General features: G+C 41.3%; 1 protein-coding gene across 2 annotated transcripts in view; it reads left to right on the top strand.

The window, feature by feature from the left end:
- Positions 1-16,404, top strand: part of SLC5A12 (solute carrier family 5 member 12) — a 28,985-nt gene extending 12,581 nt beyond the window's left edge. The window contains exons 7-15 of one of the 2 annotated variants that reach the window (XM_073347812.1): positions 1,807-1,936; positions 2,385-2,473; positions 4,841-4,953; positions 7,025-7,092; positions 7,693-7,779; positions 9,314-9,492; positions 10,708-10,811; positions 12,294-12,415; positions 15,238-16,404. In XM_073347812.1, coding sequence (XP_073203913.1) covers positions 1,807-1,936; positions 2,385-2,473; positions 4,841-4,953; positions 7,025-7,092; positions 7,693-7,779; positions 9,314-9,492; positions 10,708-10,811; positions 12,294-12,415; positions 15,238-15,402 — 1,057 coding nt within the window. In that variant the 3' untranslated portion in view covers positions 15,403-16,404. The remainder of the gene's footprint in view (positions 1-1,806; positions 1,937-2,384; positions 2,474-4,840; positions 4,954-7,024; positions 7,093-7,692; positions 7,780-9,313; positions 9,493-10,707; positions 10,812-12,293; positions 12,416-15,237) is intronic. The other variant, XM_073347813.1, reaches the window with a different exon arrangement.
- Positions 16,405-21,630: the final 5,226 nt, after the last annotated feature.

Raw genomic sequence — 21,630 nt, forward strand, 5'->3', positions numbered from 1 at the left:
CAAATATTTATCAACCCAACCCAGAGAATAAGGACTTTGAACAGATCTTCTTCTTCTGCAAATAATTCTGAGCAAAGACATTTAAAGAAACCACAATCTACTTCTAGACGTTCCACAATCAGAAAGCCTAAATTCATTACATAAATTACTTGTTGCAAATTACTCCCACAGCTCTACATGTGACAATCCCTCCCTGATTAAAATAAAATGCCTATCTTCAAAGATCTGCTTTATGGATTTTTTTCCAGCAGTGGAAGGAGAGAAGTATGTTTGGCAGCAGGCTGCAGGATCCTCCTTCCATGACGGGAATTCCATTTGGAGGACGTTCCATAGTCCTCTCTGGACAACTTGCTTCAGGAGAAATTAAATGAAGCAGCAGCACCAGGGTCTCTCACATTCTAGAGCAGTGGTTCCAAAAGTACACCCCATGTGTCAAATACCAAGTCCTGGGACATGCAAGATTTACATGTAGCAGCAGGAGCAGAACTCAGCAGAAGAGGCTTTCAGACCAATTACCATTCATAAGAAAAAGGGGAGAGAAGGGAAACTTATTCAAACCTCTCTCAGGCCATAAAAAGATTTAGGTTGTGTTCTGGCAACAGCCACAGATTCAGATTGATTCTTATTTTGTCCAAAATTAGTTCACGCATCCCTATCTATGACACACATGGTAATACAATCAAGACAGCATATTTTTATAGAGACCTAAAATCCCATCTGTTCAACAAGAAGGGGAGCGGGGGGTTGTGGGGGGGGAAGACTTTCCTTTAAAGTAACATAGTGTTATTCAATGCAAATTCACCCTGGGGACAGAAAACCTATTACAGCACAGGTGGGGATCCAGGGCTGTACACAATACCATGTCTATGTTGTTACTCACTGCCACTTTCTTATACATTTTGTGTCTCCTTAACACACGTGATCTCAAAATGCTCCTTCAAGGGCTGGGAAGAAAATAAAGTTTTAAGATATGATTAAAAGGAAAAACAAGGTAACACAGTGTCTCAGTGGGAGGTGGAGAGAGAGTTCAGAGGGATGGGGCTGGCCAAGTGAAAGTGTGACCACTGACTGTGAAGAGTCTTGGGAGACCAAGACTGGAGGAGGGAAGGATAGATGGCTAAGAAGTCAGAGAGGTCTTTTGTATCAGGATCCCTAGAGAGTTTTGAAATTCAGGAGTGTAATTTTGAATTAGATTTGGCAATGGCTAGGAAGTCAGTGAAGGACAATGTCAAAATGCAATACAGATTATGTAAGACCTCACAGGAATACAACATTTCTAAACTATAGACAGAAAATCCCAAGAGTGAAATGCTGTCATCCAGGTGTACCTCAAATATTTGCTGATGGGGAATACAGATTCATTTATGTGGTGAAATTATAAATGGGCCAGATTCAGTACAAAATAATATCCCATCTGACTTCAATGCATAACTTCAACAACTCTTGAGAAATTAAATCAGTTTTTAAAGGCTTATATGTAAGGATGGCCATAGAGAGATTCTCGTCAGTTTGGCTTATAACATCAGAATTGTGGTTCATTGTAAATCTGCTTCTTGAAGCTGCACCAAAAACATTTCACTCATTTACATTTGTCCTTAAATATAGTGAATACCTTACTTTTTCAAAATATTGGTGCTCCCCAAAAATATCAACATTCACACAAGCCAAGAAATGAAGAGATGGTATCATTTATTTTCAGTGGTGTTTCTGAAATGTAGGAGAACAACTTGGGTAGCCAGTAATGACCTTGCCATATTTGTGTTGAATTAGACATAAAAAGGTGTCTCTCGCTCTCTCTCTTTTCAGTGCACTGTACCTTAATTTAGTGGGACTCTGGGTAATCCTAGTGTGTGCAGTCTTTTCAGGCTTGGTGATGTATGCCCATTTTAAGAACTGCGATCCTTGGACTGCTGGTTTCATTTCAGCACCTGATCAGGTATAGAATCAGATTAATGGTGTAAATGAAAAGATAACCATTAGACCCTGATTCAAGAAGGCACTTATGCATGTGCAAAGTCAATGGGACTGTTCATATGCCTACATCCTGGCAGGTGCCTTGCTGAACCAGGCTCTACAATATGACAATGCTGTTAATTTTTCCTGTGTCATGTATGAATTTTAGGTTTTTAATTTATGCCATAGTCAAATACTACCTCACTTTTGTATTGGTTCAGTATGACTTAAAGGCTTCTCTCTTTTTTTTTAATTTATTTTTTTGGTTTATCATTTGAATTCAGTTAGAATTGAGGTGGCTGAATGAGGATTTCTGTTGAACTCCTCACTTTTGTATTGCAATGTGGTCAGAAGTAGCGACTGCATCTGCAGAGTCCAGAAAATGTCCCAGTTAACATCCTCTCTTGTTCGGTGTGTGTGTTTTCTCCTAGCTGATGCCTTATTTTGTTATGGACATATTTTCCACAATGCCAGGACTCCCCGGACTATTTGTTGCATGTGCATTCAGCGGAACCCTCAGGTCTGTGTCTGAAATTGTGTTTTGTCTAGTATGTGCCATTGCACATACTGCCTTGACTATGCAAATGTTGGCAAAACTGACAGTTCATCAAAGAACCAAACCCTGAGCAAAATGCTGAACATGAAAATGCAGCAGAATTTCTCTTTCACTTGGCCCAGCTAAGAAATGCTGCAGTGGTTTGTCTTTCTATATCAGACTCATGCTAGAGTCTGAGTATGCTTTGGCAGTTACATTTTCCTATCCCCTTCAAACGCATTCAAGAACCACATTATTAACACCAACAAGGGAGCGGAAAGATCGGCGAAATATCAATGTCCTCTTTAAATGAAGCTCGGCCTCCTGAGCTAATGCAGCTGTGAAGATTTCAATCCCTTTTATTTGACTTGACTGGTACAATTGTACAATTAGGAAACCAAATGGAGGCCACAACAGTGTGTCTGGCTCAACATAAAACCACTATGAAAACTATATAAATACACTGTCAAAGTAGAAAAAAAATGTGTCTGGAGAAATAATTCTCCCTCAGGCTGTGCTGAGTACTGGATAGTAGTAATTGGCTTGTAGGCAGTAGTAACTACATCATCAGTGTTCAAAGGAAAGTTAGAAAGAGATGGAAGGTTGAAGTCCAGACTGGCAGCAGGCAGACTTGCCACAGACTCAAACTCATAAAAGCCATCTGAGAATTACCACATTCATGCTTCTGTTCCCTGCACAGTCATGTCAGGATCACAATGGTCTTGATTCATATGAAACCAGTTCCATTCCATGTCTCGGATTAGGTGAGCCAATAGAACTGATATTCTCATATGTACAATAAGTATACTCAATTAATTGTAGTGCCTTAAGAAAAGGATGTGAATTATCCTACCTGTAGGCGTAAATTACACCCAAGTAACCTCATTGGAACAAAAAGAAAAGGAGTACTTGTGGCACCTTAGAGACTAACCAATTTATTTGAGCATGAGCTTTCGTGAGCTACAGCTCACTTCACGAAAGCTCATGCTCAAATAAATTGGTTAGTCTCTAAGGTGCCACAAGTACTCCTTTTCTTTTTGCGAATACAGACTAACACGGCTGTTACTCTGAAACCTCTCATTGGGACAGATTCTGATCAGTTGTAGTGTGAATCCAGAGCAACTCCACTGAAGTCAGTGGATTTACACCAGGATAACTCAGTGACGTCTTTGCCTATTACGAGCTCAAATTCTTCCCCAGCTTGAAGAAAAAATCCATTGGTAAAAGTAACTCTCAAAACACATTTTCTATGTCCACCATGTATTTAAGTCATTTTAGTCATTATTTTGTGAAAATTGACCTCAGTAGGGTAGCATGGGTCTAACTGAGTGTGGAACCAACCACTCTGCACATTACTGGTGCTATACAATACAACAATGAAATGAATGATAGCATTTGTGGAGGGAGATGTAACTGAATATGATTTTAATTTGTATTATTATTTTAGTAATTATTTTGTGCAGGCTAACACCAATGGGTTTGCCTGGGTATAACTGATGAAAGAATAAAGAACCTAACATACTTGTGCTGCTGTACCTATAACAACAATTTCCCCTGGATTACTTGCTAAGTAAAGTCCTACTCAGCATGAGCAAGGGTGTCAAAATTATGCCTTGAGTAATTACGGTTCTTATTTGGCACAGAGTATGTGAAAGGAGTAGCTATTATAGTTGCGGGCATTATGGTCTGAGAATAGATGGATGTATTAGATAGCGTGAAATGAACCATTCTTTGGGGAATTTTGCCAAATTGGACTTAATTAGTTATGATGCTTTCCAGAAAAATATGGTACCAGCACTATTTATTTCATGCCCTTTGGAGTCTAACATAGCGATGTTCTTGTTTGACTTTTTTGAGAACATGGAAAAGGTCTATGCAGTTTCGGCAAGTGGAGGATTTGGTACCGTGTATCTTAAGTAGGTGCTTCTATCTTGTTCTGAGTGAGCACCGAAAGTGGCATAAGTGAAAGGCCCCTCATGATTGCAGCAGGAATGGGAATGGTTCTAATGTCCTCATCTCTCAGTGGTCCAGTCTGAGACTAGGAGCTTGTGCTCATGATTTTGCTAGTCTCAATAAGTCCCAGTTGTGGGGCTTAAACTCTGCAGTCATTTAATCAGTTATATCAAGTGATACCCACAGAATGACAGCTTAATGACTATTCATATATAAAACAAAGAAATAATTGCCAGTCAGCCAGTCTTTTCAAGAAATGTTCAAGGTAGATCACAAACAATATGATTCATCTGTTAATATTTTGGCCAGCACATTTTAGATCAGCATAATGTTATTTGGGAGTTATTTCTGTTAATATGATCATAATTGTATATTATTTTAAAATGTTTGTTTTTACAGCACTGTGGCTGCAAGCATAAATGCTCTAGCAACAGTAACATTTGAGGATTTTGTCAAGTACCGTTTTTCAAATCTCTCTGAAAAAATGAGCACCTGGGTCAGCAAAGGCTTATGTAGGTACAGTAGATGGATCTTCTACTTATGCATATTTATCATAATGCCAAAAGTATTTTTTTAACCCTTCTTCTCTAGTCAATACCCCTTTGTTTCTTTATACATCAACACAAAATAGAAGTTTTTGAATGCTCATGGTATTTATGCAATGAGGTCCTGATATCACTAGCTTATAATAAGGTGTTAGTAAATATGGAGTAACCAAGACTGTAACTTAATAAATAGGTGTATATGACTTCTGCAGCGCCCTTGTTTTTTTTCTGAAGTAAAATGCAGAACTTAGTATTGCATCGAGTTTTTGAATAACCTAATAAAGCTGAATTTCTTGCTAACCTATTCTCTGCTCACAGTCCTTCAAGAGTGTGGAAAAGAGAAGACTGAGAGGGGACATAACAGTTTTCCAGGACATAAAAGGTTGTTACAAGGAGGAGGGAGAAGAATTGTTCTTCTTAACCTCTGAGGATAGGAGAAGAAACAATGGGCCTAAATTGCAGCAATGGAGGTTTGGGTTGGACATTAGGAAAAACTTCCTAACTGTCAGGGTGGTTAAGCACTGGAATAAATTGCCTAGGGAGGTTGTGGAATCTCCATCGTTGGAGATTTTTAAGAGCAGGTTGGACAAACACCTGTCAGGGACAGTCTAGATAATACTTAGTCCTGCCATGAGTGCAGGGGTCTGGACTAGATGACCTCTCAACGTCCCTTCCAGTCCTATGATTCTCTGATTCTAAGATACTGCCTCTTACAGTGTTAGAAGTTTTCAGTTTTTGCTTCATGTTGCATGATGAAAAATTCACATTATGAGAACAAAAGTGAATACTCTTGTGGAGTATTCAATATTGATGCCTCTGGTACTACTCATGTGCTCGAATTTTAGCACTCGTGTAACTTTACAGGATTGAGGCCAGAGGGGGTTGTTCTCTTAATGTGAATTTTCGTCATGCTATATGAGTAAAGTTATACATGTGCTTAATTATTTGTAGGATGAAAGCCTGCATTTATATGTATGAACAAGGGACTGTCTCAGACTCCTTTAAAAAAGTTTAATAAAGTTTTAATGTTGAAAGCACTGGGGAAGCTCAAGGAAAACTCATTAGTGATACCCACAGAATGGCAGCTATAAATCATTTCTAGCCTGTCTTAGAGGATCACTATGCAGTGTTATTGTAGCTGTGTTGGTCTCAGGATATTAGAGACATAAGGTGGGTGACATAGTATCTTTTATTTTATTTTCTGTGGGTGAAAGAGACAAACTGTCAAGCTTACACAGAGCTCTTCTTCAGGTCAGCTTTTGAGCTTGGTGTAGCTTGAAAGCTTGTCTCTTTCACCAACAGAATTTGGTCCAATAAAGGCTATTACCTCGTCCACCTTATCTCTCTTAGAGGGTCACTGTCAGCTTGATATTTTTAAATAGTTGATATATAAAAAAAATCAAGTTTCTGACAGTGCATCCTTTAAATAATGTGTTGAATTTTAAAAAAATATCTTTAGAATATTTATATGGATATTGCTGCTCTCCTACAGATTTTCATTAAGTTCATATATAGGGTAAGACCACAATCACACTCAGACCCTTCATCTCTGTCCATTTGTCTGCCTGTGACCTCAGTTTTAGCTTTGCTGCTGCCGTTACTTTAAACATCCTCACGAAGAACACCCATGTGAGTGCCACACAGAGCAATGCGTGAGAGCGTTGCCATGCTAGTGCATGAGATAGGACAGTGGCTAGGATGAACTGAAACCAGTTATACAGTCAGATGCAAAAACTGAACCAACTGAAAACACTGGAGAAGACTATTTTTTCACAGAGACGGGATTTCTAAATTAATGCTAACTATTTAATGTTGCTTTGGTAAAGAGATAACAGGATCTGATGTTGAATAGTTCAGTAAAATATGGTCCCACATCAAAGCCCACAATGCAAATTCCTTCATTCTGCCTGATCTTTCAGATGATGGGAAAGAACAATAAAACCAATCTTGGAGCTGCAGAGCAATTTGAGGAAGTCCATACCACTGATCACTGATGCACTTGTAACTGCTGCTAATATTAATCATTAATCTCTTTCAGGTATAGTATTTGGAGTGCTGTGTACTTCCATGGCTGTGGCAGCATCACTTCTGGGAGGAGTTGTCCAGGTATTTAAATATCCAGAGACTCACTGAGCTCTACAACTAAAGAAAATTGATCTTGTACCCTGTTTGTTCTCTTTTCTATTAAATCATATTTTCTATGAAATACAAATGGTGTTGTATAACAAAGAAACAGACTATAAATAATAATAATAGTAAGCACTCCTGACAGGATGAGTGCTTTACATAATCCACTGAGTGAAGAAATCTGCTTGTTGAGTGCAATCCTAAACAATCAAAGCAAACCGGAGCACGTTTGAGTCCTTTCTGACATGCAGTTCCAGCTTAATATTAATATCCAGTATTGCCATTGCCACCTTAGTGTTAAATTAACTTCTGTGACCAGTAACAAAAATAACAAGGGCAATCATTGCAAAAACTTTATCATTGGAAAGGTAAAACACCAATCACAATGTTTCTTCTTTAACAATATACTGACGGAATTTGCATTTTATAATTTGCCATTAAAATGTTACAAAGCAGAAATCAGAGCTCTGCATGCATCAGAATGAGAACATTAAAAAGGTGTGATAAGAATAAGACTGTGGATATATCAAGTGACATTGATTAGCCCTGAAAAATGTCTCCTGTGCGTTGTTTCAACAGGCTTCACTCAGTATTCACGGCATGTGTGGGGGGCCCATGCTAGGATTATTTACACTGGGAACTGTGTTTCCTTGTGCTAATTGGAAGGTAAGAGGTGACGATCATTGTCTCAGTGAGTTTCCGCTTGCTGGTCCTTCATTTATATGATCCTCCTTTTATTATTAATTATTATTATTATAAAATAATAAAATATAATAATAATAAAAATACTGTAGCACCTAGGAGCCCTAGTCAAGGACGAGGATGCCATTGTGCTAGGTACTATACAAACACAGAACAAAATGACAGCCCCAACCCCACAGATTCTGTGCCCTGCTTTGAGGCCTCTTACTCGAGATTAGTCCAAACCTACCCCACCCCCCATTTATCAACGCTCCTCCATTTTGGAGCTTGTTCAGAAAACTATTGACAAAATTCAGACCTTCCCCACTCCCACACTGTGAAGGCCATGGGGCTTCAGGCTATGAAGTAGCCCTTGTGTAGCTACTCTTTGTTCACAGGCTGTAATAACAACTGCTGACTCATAGCACTTCCTATGTGAGGGTTCTAATGCCACTTCAGATTTGGGTACATGTGGATCCAGTGGCTCCTCCCCTGGCTTACCCAACAGCACCCTCCTGAGAATAGGTTGGCATGGGGACTCCAGTGGCCTTGTGTGCACCATCTATGCTGGGTGGATTCTACCATTACAGAATATTCAGTTCAGTCCATGGTACATCATTTATAGAACTGAGTTTCCATAGTAATAGATGTGGGATGACTGTGCATGTATGAAAGGGCCATATAACTCTAAACCAGCATGAAGAATGTGTTACTGGAGCCTCTACAGTCAAATCTACTTAATTTATATTTTGGCTGAATAAAGCCCTGCGACTTCAGCCACAGATACAAAGTCCTCATTTGCCAATTACCACCACTCACTGAGTAGAGAATAGTTCCCTGCATTTAGAATAGGAAATAACTCTGGTAGCTCAGATATCGCTTTGTGGCAAATGTCGACTGTCTAATGCAACCACCCTCTATTTGAATTAAATCTCCAAACAAAATAGAGCAGTAAACGGGCAAAAATAGTATAATTCCATCTGGCTATATTGGTAATTCAAGCTAACATCTATTCAGTACAGGCAGTGAAGAATGGACTGCAGGAAGGTATTTATACCATGGTAAAATGTTCACTTTAAAAGTGTAATCATTATGAAGGAGCTTCACATGGGAATATTAGTTTTTACAAGGAGCAAAGAGGGTCATTTCCGAGTAAATTTTCAGCACATGGTTTAAAAGCTAGTTTTATCCATTCAGTGCGCAGCACGCAGGAAAACAGGCTTTTCATCTGAATTCTGCCCTTCTGTTGCATTATCATGTCTGACAACAGAAAAGGTCAGCGTTTTTCAGACTTCAAACTTGTGACAAAATTTCAAGTTTCAATTAAAAAATATAACAGAAAAAATTACTAACAATGCCCCAGCCCAATTTTTGACCCACTCTACCAAATAAGGATGGATTCAGCACCCTTGGAGCGAATGGGAGTTTTCGAGTGCAGGACCAAGCCATTATCACCTGATTTCATGTGTGCAGTGATGTATTTCAGTTCTGTCTAATAATATATCTTGCTTTATTTAAGGGTGCTGCAGGAGGCCTATTGACTGGGATCACCTTAGCATTTTGGGTTGCTATTGGAGCTTTTGTTTACCCAGCACAGCCTTCAAAGGCCCGCCCTCTGCACTTATCAACAGCCAACTGCACTCTAGCTAACAACTCAGAGATGATAACTACATTGGCTCCTACTCTCCCTCCAATCAGGTATTTTCCATTGATTTTTGTGCGGTTTTGTCACAATGTGAGTTTTTGAAATTAATATTCTGTTTTATAAAGGTACTTACTGCATGACATCAGCTCTGGGCTACAACAGTTGCCCAAATTGTGCTCCATGACACTTCAGGGGTCTGAGGCCATGCTGATGATCTCCAGACAGCTCGTTGGTCACATGATGCACGTTCTCCTCCAGCTGCTACATAACACGAAAGAAAGTTGAAAATACACTAAATACATCCCTAATATTACCTTTCCATGTAAACAATTAGGAACATGGGATAGGTAGGGACCTCCTGGGTCATGGAGTCAAGTCCCCTGGTACTGCAGGCAATCCCGTTTTATAATCAGATTGCTGCAGGGATGTTCCTGGATTATGAAATTGTAGGTGTCAGGGAAGGGTGTCCATAAGATGATCTATAATGTGGTCCACTTTGTGAAAAGTTTTTTAGTATCACTTCAGTTACCATGTTGTACCTTGCTTAGGGTCCTGTTGAACTCCCAGTGATGTCAATGGGAAAGCTATCCATTGACTTCTGTGGAACTTTTAAAGAGGAACACTTTCAAGATACATACAGCTCAATAGCTAGCGTTAAGAAAAGGCCAAACCAGGCATTACTAAGAGATTAACTGAGCAGGCACAAGTCAATTCCATCTTAGAGTGATTCTAGAAGCATGTTAGGGTATATCTGTAATATAGAAGAGGTGTGAAGGGAAGTTATAAATAAAATATAAGGGGCTGGTTAAACGACTGAAAGATCTGTAACTGTGGATCTAGCATTAACTAACTGCACCCAACAAAAGGCAGAACCAGGGCTCAGAACCTTACAGGACTGGGCTTTAAATTATCTGCATTTATAATTACTTGGAAAGGAGAGAGTGACAAGCATAAAGCCACTTGACAATACCAATTTTTGTGACACATACAATTCTAGCAGTGACCATTAGCCAGAAGCAAACTATTTGTTAAAATGCTAGAACTATCTGGACCCAATGCAGTTCTATCCATACTGGACATGTCTTCTGTTCTTGATGTGTGTATGCGGTTATCTATGTATAGAACTGTCTATTACTTCTAAAACTTCTGGTTTTTTTTAAATGATTTTTTATCTGAGACAATATAGTTTTATCCTTCATAGAAAGACATTTATAAGTCAATGGCAATTATTGCTAACATATTCTTCCTCTCTTCTTGTGCTGCCATAGGCCTCAACTGGCAGATACTTGGTATTCCTTGTCCTACCTTTACTACAGCGCTGTGGGCTGTTTAGGGTGCATTATTGCAGGCCTTCTGATAAGCTTTTTAACAGGTTGGTTACTTATTAAAGGTTTTTTGCATTAAGATTCGACTAGAATCAATTGTTTTAGAATTCTACAGATATGTACAAGGGTGCAAACTCGAAACCCAGACACTTATTGGAAAGTAGTGGAGCTAAAACTGGGCCACTTGAGTCTAACTCAGGGGTGGGCAAATGTTTTGGCCTGCGGGCCACATCTGGGTGGGGAAATTGCATGCAGGGCCATGAATGTAGGGCTGGGGCAGGAGGTTGGGGTGCAGAAGGGAGTGCAGGGGGCGGGAAGGGGTGTGGTGTGCAGGAAGGGGCTGAGGGAAAGGGGGTTGGGGTGCAGGAGGGGGTGCGGGACTGCTCAGGGCAGGGGTGCAGGGAGGAGTGTGGGAGGGGGCTCAGGGCAAAGGGTTGGAGTGCAGGAAGGGTTCGGGGTGCGGGCTGCTGCCTGGCACTGCTTACTTTGAGTTGCTCCGGGGTGGCAGCAGCACTCACTAGGGCCAGGGCAGGCTCTTGGCCCCTGGGTGGTGGGCAAAGGGCTCCGTGCTCTGCCCTCACCTGTGGATACCACCCCCAAAGCTCCCACTGGCCTCAGTTCCCTGTGCTGGCCAATGGGAGCTGCAGGGGGCGGTGCCTGCAGGTGAGGGCCGCGCATGGAGCCCTCTTCCCCACCCCTAGGGGCCGCAGGGACATGCTGCTGGCTCCTTCTGGAAGCAGTGTGGGGCTGGCAATCCTGCAGGCTGGATCCAAAGCCCTGATGGGCCGGATCCAGCCCGCAGTTTTCCCACTCCTGGGCTAACTGGTTTGTAGATTCCCATTCACTGAGGTTTCCCAAGGAAATTCTGGGTATGTTAACTATGGATGGATCTGGAGGTTTGAAAAACAGCAATAGCAGACAGACTTACTGCCCTAAAGGGGAGTCTAAAACTGTCATAACTATGGGACCTCTGCAGCTGGAGGAATTTAAAGCAGTGCTTACCCTGCTCTAAGTTACACTGCAGAGCAGTTCAGCCTCCAGTGGCCCTAAGATCAGGGGACAGAAAAATGGTTTAGCTCCACCTTACCCCACCCTCTCAGCTGCTCTGATGTGAGTATGGCCCAGCTGAGCATTCAGCTTGTTATCTTCCTGTTTTTATTAGAGAGATCAAACTAGTTTTCATTTTAAAATGAAACAAAAATAAAAAGTCAAAATGAAGCAAGTAAATGCATTTAACCTCTTCCTCAATATTTACATAATAAACAGAGATGCTCATCTGACACCCTCTCCCCAATGCAGCCCTAGATGAGATCAATACAAACTCCCTAAGTGGATATTTATCTCAGCCAGATGGATTAATTGCTTAAGACCATGACAGCTGAGATTCATCCGGGCAAAGATGACAAGTGAGCCACCACACAGACCATGGAATAACTACCTGTCTTAGCTTCATCTGTTGTCTTGTGTCTCCTTTCTCTGCTTAGATGTCCATGGAGCATACCATTAACAACGATTTTTATTCTTTCCAGGCCCTGCTAAAGGAAAAGACATGAAGCCACTGTTAATACGTCCTGTCTGCAACCTGTTTTGTTTTTGGTCTGAAAAATGCAAAACATTATGCTGGTGTGGCGTGCAGCATGACAGCACAAAAGTGAGTCTATTTCATAACAGAACCGCACACGACAGTATTATTCAGTGCATGCTGTGCAAAGTATTTGACAAACGGATCAGATTTAGACATCATATTCTAAATTCCTGCTGCATACAGCAGAAAAGGCCACAAACAGTTAAGTGGAAATCAGACCAGAACTGAAAAAAATCAGCCTTATTTTGCTCATTATTTAGCCCCAAATCATGTTACAATATGTCACTATTTACCAGGTACAGAAGGATCACGGAATCTAGAGAGGAAGAAGCCCTGTTATGTGAAGTCAATGCTCCTTGTAATGCATGGTATAATCTCTTACACATCAACAGGGAGCATATCAGAAATTTAATCTTAGCCAAAAGGCCAAGAAGAGAGGTCAAACAAGGCATTATTTAATGTTTAAAGAAACAAAAATACAGAAGAAATGGACAGGCACCAATCTTCCTATGAGGTCTTAAAAACATATCTAAAGATTAGAATTAGGGTAATATTTTCAAAGTATTTACATGATTTAAGAGCTTAAGTTCAATTTTCAAATGTGGCTCAGGCATGTAGGAGCTTAAGTCCCATTGACTTTCATTGAAACATAGGCACCTAAGGCCAGATTTTCAAAGCTATTTAGGTGCCTAAAAGTGCATATAGGTCTCTAGTGGGATTTGTAAAAGCACCTGTGTGTCTGGAGCCAGATTTTTAGAAATAGGAGGTGCCTAACTCCCATTGATGTCAATGGAAATTAGGCACCAAGACATTTTGAAAATCCCACTAGGTGCCTCTCTGTATCTTTAGTTGCCAAAATGCCTCTGAAAATCTAACCTTAATTGCCTAAGACAAATTGCCTTTTGAAAATGAGCATTTTTGGAAATGTTACTCTTATTCCTTTTACCCAGTGGAAAATGTGCATACTACATAATGCAGTATTTCAGAAATGAAAGTACTGTAGGTTTGTGAAGAACATGTGCTGGGAAGCTGCAAGAGTACTTGTGTGGTTTTGAATTCTTCAGATGCAATCAGAACTGAATTGGGGTTCAGGATCTGGGGAGGAAATGAGAATTAGGCAGCATGGACTGCCTTTGAGATGATGGATAATTTTTTTGCTCATATTACATTCTTGCAAACATATCAGGAATTACAGCAGAAACATGAAAATTGGGATAAGAGCAAAAGAAATGATCTGTCCTCTTATAGAACAAGAAAACCTGACCACCTAGTTTCTATGATCTGCTCATTTGTGTCAGTCTTATGTGGAAGTTGAGGAGAGCATCATTCTAAGGACATGATTCTGCTCCCATTGAAGTTAACATCAGTTTTGCCACTGAGTTCAGTGGGGTCAGGTTCAGGCTTTAGATACTTATTAGTACACCTTTTAAAAGTGTCTGGGACTGGGGCTAAATATTAACAAGCCAAAGGACACAATGGAGGAAAAGATGTAAAGTCAATTCCTTGCTTTTGTTTCTGTTCTGAAAAATGACTGTAAAAGCCACATGGTATATTGGATTCTGTCATATATGTGTTTGAAGAGGTCCATATTGTGCTGGGCCTATATAGAGCTTTCCTGAGCTATATGCAGAAATAAGGCTCCCATACACTCCTAAAATCTTGGGTCAGAATGCAGGTCTGGTGGTGGCAATGGGGACCAAAGACTGCACAGCTGTTACTCCTTCCCTGTCTTGGAGCAGGTGGGTAGGAAGGAGGCAAAAGAGGGGCAGAACCTTGGTTCCACCCTCCTAATACACTGGCCAGTGAAGCTGAGCCTCCAGGAGGAGGAAAGCAGACAAAATGCCCAGTAAATATCTGTGACAGATTATCCACCCCTTCCCCCAGGTGCCAGTGGGAAGGATTTGTGACTATCTCAGTCATGATTCCAGCTTGATGCTCCTCCTAGCATAGTGCTGCCCTGTACTTTGGGAGGTTCTGTGGCCTAGTGGATAGAGCACTGACCTGGGGCTCAGGAGACCTGGTTCTGCCACTGGCCTGCTGGGTGACCCTGGGCAAGTGACTTCACCAGTCAGTGCCTCAATTTCCTCATCAGTAAAATGGGGATAATGAATATATAAGTAAATTATTATTATTACTCAGGGCACTGAGGAAGCAAACGCTATATAAATATGTTTTTTTCCTAACTGCCAGCTCAACCTGAGCTCTGAGAGTTGAGATGGCTCTTCCCTTCTTTTGCACCACTAAGTGTAATAAAGACTCTTTAGGAAACTCTCTCAGCCCATGTAGATCACACCTGTGGATTATTTTCAGATTATGCTCTCAGTGTCCCTTTCTGTTCAGTGGGTTTGCACAGGTGCAATGTATTGGCCCTGTAACACACACAAAAGGAATATCTTTCTGGGGTTTTCAGAGGAGCCTCAGGAAGTTTCAGGTGCCTGAATCTCATTGAAATCCAGTGAGATCTGGGCACTTAACTTCAAAGCCTTTTTTGTGTCACCCTGAACACACACAGGGAGCAGCTCTGTGATGGATAAGAGTCACTTTACAGAGTACAGAGTAGCAGCCGTGTTAGTCTGTATTCGCAAAAAGAAAAGGAGTACTTCTGGCACCTTAGAGACTAACCAATTTATTTGAGCAATAGCTTTCGTGTTGCATCCAATGAAGTGAGCTGTAGCTCACGAAAGCTTATGCTCAAATAAATTGGTTAGTCGCTAAGGTACCACTAGTACTCCTTTTCTTTTTACAGAGTAGAATCACACTTCAAACTCTTCTTACAGGGACTAGATGCATAAATCCAACTATGATTTGCTAGGGTTGGTTTTCATGTTTGAAATATGGCAAATCACACTTATTCTTCAAACTTCTGTATTTTTATTCCTATTTCTTAGGAGGACTCTGAAAACAATCTGTGTAAAGATGGTGCAAAGAAGGCAGGGACAGATGAGCCCATCCACAATGGATTCAACAATGAAACCCAGAGTCATTTACCGGGTTATAATCATCATGAAAAATCCTACACCAATACAAGCATAGAGACAGAATCCTACTTCTAGCAGCTGCGGGGGGACAAAACCTAACTTCTCATGGAAATCAAACTGCATTGCTCCAGCTTTAGAAAACAAGGACTGTACCTAGCCTGTCAGTTGTATTTTACTAAGTCCTGGATGACCAGAGCAGCGTATGGTAGGCACTGCAGAGAGAGAGGTAAAAGCCAGATTCAATTTTAGTTATGAAATACATATTAAATATTAAAAACAAGGCATCCATTCTTTAAAGACAGTGATGCTGGGAATGCTGTGTGTCAGGAGAAATGAAAAAACTGAGGCTTATTATGAAAATTTCTATTACATGTTTAGCAAAAGATTGGCATTAATGTTGGTGCTGTGGCTAAATTCCAATCTGAGCAAGTCCATCATCTATCAACAATTTATTTTGGAAAATTCAACCATCCAGAGGCATTTCCTTCCTTCTTGTCCCAAACTAGGATGTAGTGCTACTGTTCACCTCAGTTATGGATGAGGTGATTTCTGTATCTGTTATCTTCTCCCACAACCATCTCTGTGCTTTCCCCCACAACCCTCCTCATGCAGTTAGACACAGAACATCTTTCCTGGTCGGAAAATCCCTTCCCTTCCACATTCAAATCTCCCCTGAAGACCTGCTTCTACCAGAACACATATTGGCAGTGAGTACTAGCCTTGAGCTGGCCCACAACCCGGGACATCTGATTGTAGAACAAACCATTTAAAAATGAACTTTTACAAAAATGTATGTTATCCAGCCATAGCCAATCATAACCATTTTACTTGTAAGTCAGGCTTCTTTCCCAAATCCTCTCTCTGGTCATTTTCACTTTGTGAGGAGCTCTGAAGCTGATTGGCCTGTGAAGTTGGTGGTGAGCAAGGTTGAGGGAATATGAGGACTCACTCAACCAACAGAAAGATGATGGACATTTCTGTCCTCTGATATATGCCTTTTCTGAACTCTAATAGCAGTGGTGTCCATCAGAATGCATTGATACATGTAACAATAAAAGTTGGATATTTGGTACAGAGGCCACTGTTCCTTTGCTGAATGAGCTTGGCTGCTGCCCTGCTATCGTCTCTCTAACCTGAGCGTTTTGCATCAGTTTGGGCATCTTCTGGTCTGAGCCCTGCTCCCACATTAGCAGAACCATCACTCTCCCCTCTTTGCTCCCCAATTCAATGCAAGCTGGCTCCACACTGTCCAATAGCATGTTGGTCCAGTTGGAAGAATAAACTCTGAGGATTTGGTCCAGTTCGTCATAGAATGGACATGTTTTCCCAGTCTGACCCAGACTTCATTATTGTCCTGGGCCTCGTTATAATGGCCTTAAGTCCCTTGATTTTTTTTCTCATTTCTGCTTGATGCTCCGAGAGATGCCAATCTCAGCTAGTCGCTCGGACGCCCAGCCATACATTCACGTATTCTCAATGCCTGAGTTCAACTGTGCCTGACTTGCCTCATCTATCCAGGTGGCCATCAGTGCCCACATATCCGCTTCAGATCAGCTGGCAGCACAGTCATAAGAATGCTACTGCGAAGACATGCTAGCCAAAGAAATTGATTTCTGGGGAAACAGCACACAGTGTGCGCAGTGGCATGTGCTCAGATAAGTAGCTTCTAGAAACCATGACCGCTGTGCAGTGGAGTTCAGAAAATAGGCCAGACAGACCAGCTAATCATTGACCTGTGCACTATGGGCTAGTACTGGGGGAATTATTTGCACCATAGGGACTATTATTCCAGCGTTACCCATCCATAATGACACTGCATTATTGGAATTCGGCACAGCAGAGAACCATATGGTGGTTAGAAGCCAATCTAATCCAAATGGCACTATGAACAGCTGTGCATTGTTGGGAGTAACTCTATATGTGGACATGAGGTGTATTGCAGGTGTGTCAGGGAACCGAGCGGCAGTTAGCATGACACATTTCTGCAGTATTGATAAGGCCTTCATTAGGAAAAATAAATGTTTGCTAGTTCTCCCCATGAATGGGTCCATATGCTTGACTAGGGATCAGTTTGGCTAAGGACTGACATACGGTTGGGACTGACATTCTGAGTCATGGGTAAATTCACTTCATTATTTCTTTTGTGGTCCTTTTAGTGGCTCAGCTCTGCTTGCTGTTGCCAGACTTCTCTCCTCCCGGCGTGCAGGTCCCTTTCTCCCCCTTCACCTGACACTCTCTTTCTACTTCTATGGAAAATCCTTCCCCAGGTGGTTAGCAAGGCAATGACTGCATGTGGAAGTTTTATTAAAATAGCTGACAAATTTATGACCAATAGGAGTGTAAACTAAGCCACTAATAACTGTTATTCTTCAGGGTGTAAACTAATTCCTTGCAAGGGTAAGGAAGGAAATTGCTCTTAACACCCCACCATAAATAGTACAGTGCAGCCTGGTGGTACATTGTGTATTATTTCATGCACTGGTAGAAGCAGGATATTAGGCTAGAGGGCCAGTGGTTCCATGTGGTATAGCACCTCGTACCACATGGTCAATTGTTGTAAAGCGATGGCTGCACTGTGAGGCAACAAGAGCCAATTTTATAATTTCTCAAGATCTTTAGAAATTTACTCATTGCGATTTCCTATTATGCTAAGAGTCTTCTCAAATTCTGTATACCAATGGAGTATACAGTCCTCCCCTCCCCCACCCCCATTTGTCAATAAACTAGTTTTCACCAATTTTTAAAACCAGGCACAGTATAATGTGCAACCGTAATAACTTCCTAATTTAATTGTCATAAACAACATAGATGCTTCCTGTTAGTATTATTTTAAATGTGCAAAATGCTGGGCAACTGTACTGGTTAGAGTCAGAGGCTGTGACAAACTTCTTCACATAAAATTGCCAAAGTACTTTGTTTTAGTCAGCTATCCCAGCCCTTGGTTCTGTTTCAAATCAAAGTTGCTGGTTGTGCCTAGCTGTGTGGTGATTTTGTCATGTAGTCAAACATTTAGCAAGATCTAAAGTGTGAAGAAGCCCAGTCAATTGCTTGTGCATTTTCTAATCTTGCCATCGCATTTCCAGGCATGTGGTATTACAGAATTAGACTTCCAAAGTTCTACTGTTTCAATTTAATTAATATTCAGGTCAAGGTTGGGTAGAATTACCTTCTCATCTCTGAGCCATTGATCATTCCAAATCAATTCAGACTTCCTCCTGCTAACTCTGGAGCTGAGAAAATACAACAAGGGAAGGCCAGAGACACAGATGCTTGAAAATCTTTGGACAGGATGGACTAGTCCCTTTACTGCCTGTCAGACAGTCACTCACACAGCTAATGAAATGTAGTTCTGACTAGTATAATTTTCTAGTGCTCCCTTCCTGGCCTTATACCTGACTTCTGACTGGACAAAGGGGAGGTATGAGGACCAGATTTTCAAAGAGTTCGGTTTCTTGCACCTGAACACTTTTGAAAATCTGGCCACACTACTTAGATACCAAATGGGAGCTGAGCTCTTGGGAACAGCCTGCCACTTACTGAGGTGGCTAAATGAGAGTTGCTGAGTGCAGCACTGTTTTGAAAATCTGGCCCCACATTCCTTCTTCACTTCCATTTTCTCTTTTCCCCCTTGCTTCCTAATTTGATCTCACAGCCTTATTGTTCTAAGCTTATTTGACACTTTCTCTGTAGGCTGTGAATCTGCTGCTTTCATATATAGTTACCCACTCCTCCCAAAGGACAAAGAAATGTATTTTTGAGAGTTTTTTAAAAATTGCAACCCCAAAGAAATACCAACATGATAACAAAAACATAGCCTCTTTTCAATTGTAACCTCAGGTTGCCATCCATCCGATTCAAAACTGACTCTTTAGCATTTGTGGCCAATTTTTCAGAACAAGTAACCCCCCCCCCCCAGCCCCTCAGTGTACTAACATTAAGTGCATGTGCAAACCCTGAGTTAGTGCATGCAAACTAGCACTTGCATATGCAATTTACATGAAGCACATTTACAAATCCCCAGCTATCAATCCAAGCTACACGTGCCATAACCTACCTGCTTGAACAAAGGCGAAGAATGTTCCGGAGCATGGGGTGCAGGGGTACTTTTGATTGTGCCTCCCTTTTGGTGGACTTTAAAAGTTTCAGGCTGGTTCCTTCAGGTTTTAGAGCTGCTCTTCTATTGCAGTATAACATTTGTACTGTATCTTAATTAATTTGCAAATATTTAAATAATAAAGGGCTAAGAATGTGCCATACTGAAGGGAAGTCTATGGGAGAGATCCGGGGAGAGAGGAAAACTCTGCAAGACTAAGGACCCAGGACTCAGTACAGGAGCATGAAAATGAGATTGAGGCAACAGAAAAGATGCAACATGAATCACGGCTAGCTAGAGTACAACCGCATTACAATCATAGACTATAATGTTAGCTTTCTCTGCTGCAGCACTGAGTATCAAAGAAGAGCAGCTGCTGAAGCATGGAGAAAAGTAGAGATAAAATAAATGGGAAAAATAGGGATAAGCTACTTAGAAGCTAATTCTGACCCCTCCTCCACAGCTGGGTGGGTCCTGAGCAGCAGAATTGATTGAGTTTATCTTCACAGATTGGGAGAAAGTTTGGGGGACCTCCAAGGGGTACACTCCCCTATCTGGCATAGAGTCCTATTTCACAGCACGGGCTGATGGATGGACGAGTTCAGAGACTCCAATGTTGGGTGCATTCTCCAGTGCTTCTACTCATGGGTTAATGCAGCATCCATGGTCGGGGAAGGAGGATGGTGAGGAGTCCATTACGGACACCTTAAAATATCCATTTACTTTAGGAAGACTTAAGCACACGTTTCAGTGCTGTGGGGCTTGCTGGGGCAAGATGCAGAATACTCTGCCCCTGATTCAATGAAACACTTAAAAACATGCTTTTCTTTGAGCATGTGACTTCCTCTGCAGCATGGGGCACTGCTCACTTGCAGGTTTAAACTAGTGTAAATGGTGGATTCTCTGTAACTTGAAGTCTTTAAATCATGATCTGAGGACTCCAATAACTCAACCAGAGGTTAGGGTCTATTACAGGAATGGGTGGGTGAGGTTCTGTGGCCTGAAATGTTCAGGTCAGGCTAGATGATCATGATGGTCCCATCTGACCTTAAAGTTTATGAGTCTATGAGTCAATGGGACTATATACGTGCACATATTTAAGTGTTTTCCTGAACTTGCATTTGTCTAAACATATGGATTCAATTCAGTAGAAGTTTTGCTACAGACTTTGTTGTGACCAAGATTTGGCCCGAAGAGATTAGTATAGAGTGTTAAGGAAAAGTTAGCACATGTGACTCCATTTTGGTTTGGGGCCCACCATTGTTTAAATGCCAGCACATCATACACCAGGAGGAGTAATCCTTAGATATTGAATCCCTGTGAAAATGCTCCTCCTTGTCTCCAGCCTGCCTTGACTCCCAGTATCTGGTTTTTGTCAGTCTCTAACTCCCTGTCTCTTGGCCTTGATGTGAGGCCTCCCATTCTGATAATAAAAGTTACTGATGCATAGCTTTAGGACCATGCTGTGTAATTAACATACTGGTATGGCACGAGGAATGCACCAAGCAGGGATAGGTGGTAGATAAGACAAGGGTTTGTTTATTGGCTAAGGTTTCCGATGCACGAGGGCAACATGCTTTGCTAAAAGGTATATAACCTTTGTATAATCTGCATTCAGGGTCCCCTCCTGGCTAGCAGGGGGGCACCACGCTCGAGCGTAATAAACTTAGTGTCTTTTGGGAACTCTGCAGTTGTGGACTTTGTTTCTGTGCCTCAGCCTAGATTCGAACTGTGTGTGTCCTATCAGGTATAATTCGCAGCACTGGTGTGCGTGTCCTATCAGGTATAATTCGCAGCAGTTGTGTGCGTGTCCTACAAGGTGTAATTCGTAACAAGAGGAAAATCTTACATTCACATGGTGGGCTGGAGGAAGGGAGGTGCAGAAAGTGATGAATCAAGACTTCAGCCCTATCACCACTTTTTCTATTAAAGTTTCATTTTTACCTGGTTGAGAAGGGTTCTGGATGGTGATCATGGTTAATAATTTTAAACAAATATCCAGTAGCTCTTAGTCAGACATTCTTGGGATTATCTTTCATTGCATCCCTAATGGGCTCATCAGCCCAGTGACTTGATACTGCATTGAAGTGGGTGCACCCACCAAAATTAAGATAGCATTTCCAATTCACCGATTCATATAGAATAAATTCACAACAGCGTGGTGGCTCTCATTAACATGGTGTATATACGTTGTGGGGCGTTGTCACTGA

This window comes from Lepidochelys kempii, chromosome 6, assembly GCF_965140265.1.
Source record: "Lepidochelys kempii isolate rLepKem1 chromosome 6, rLepKem1.hap2, whole genome shotgun sequence".
In the NCBI taxonomy this organism is placed as follows: domain Eukaryota; kingdom Metazoa; phylum Chordata; order Testudines; family Cheloniidae; genus Lepidochelys; species Lepidochelys kempii.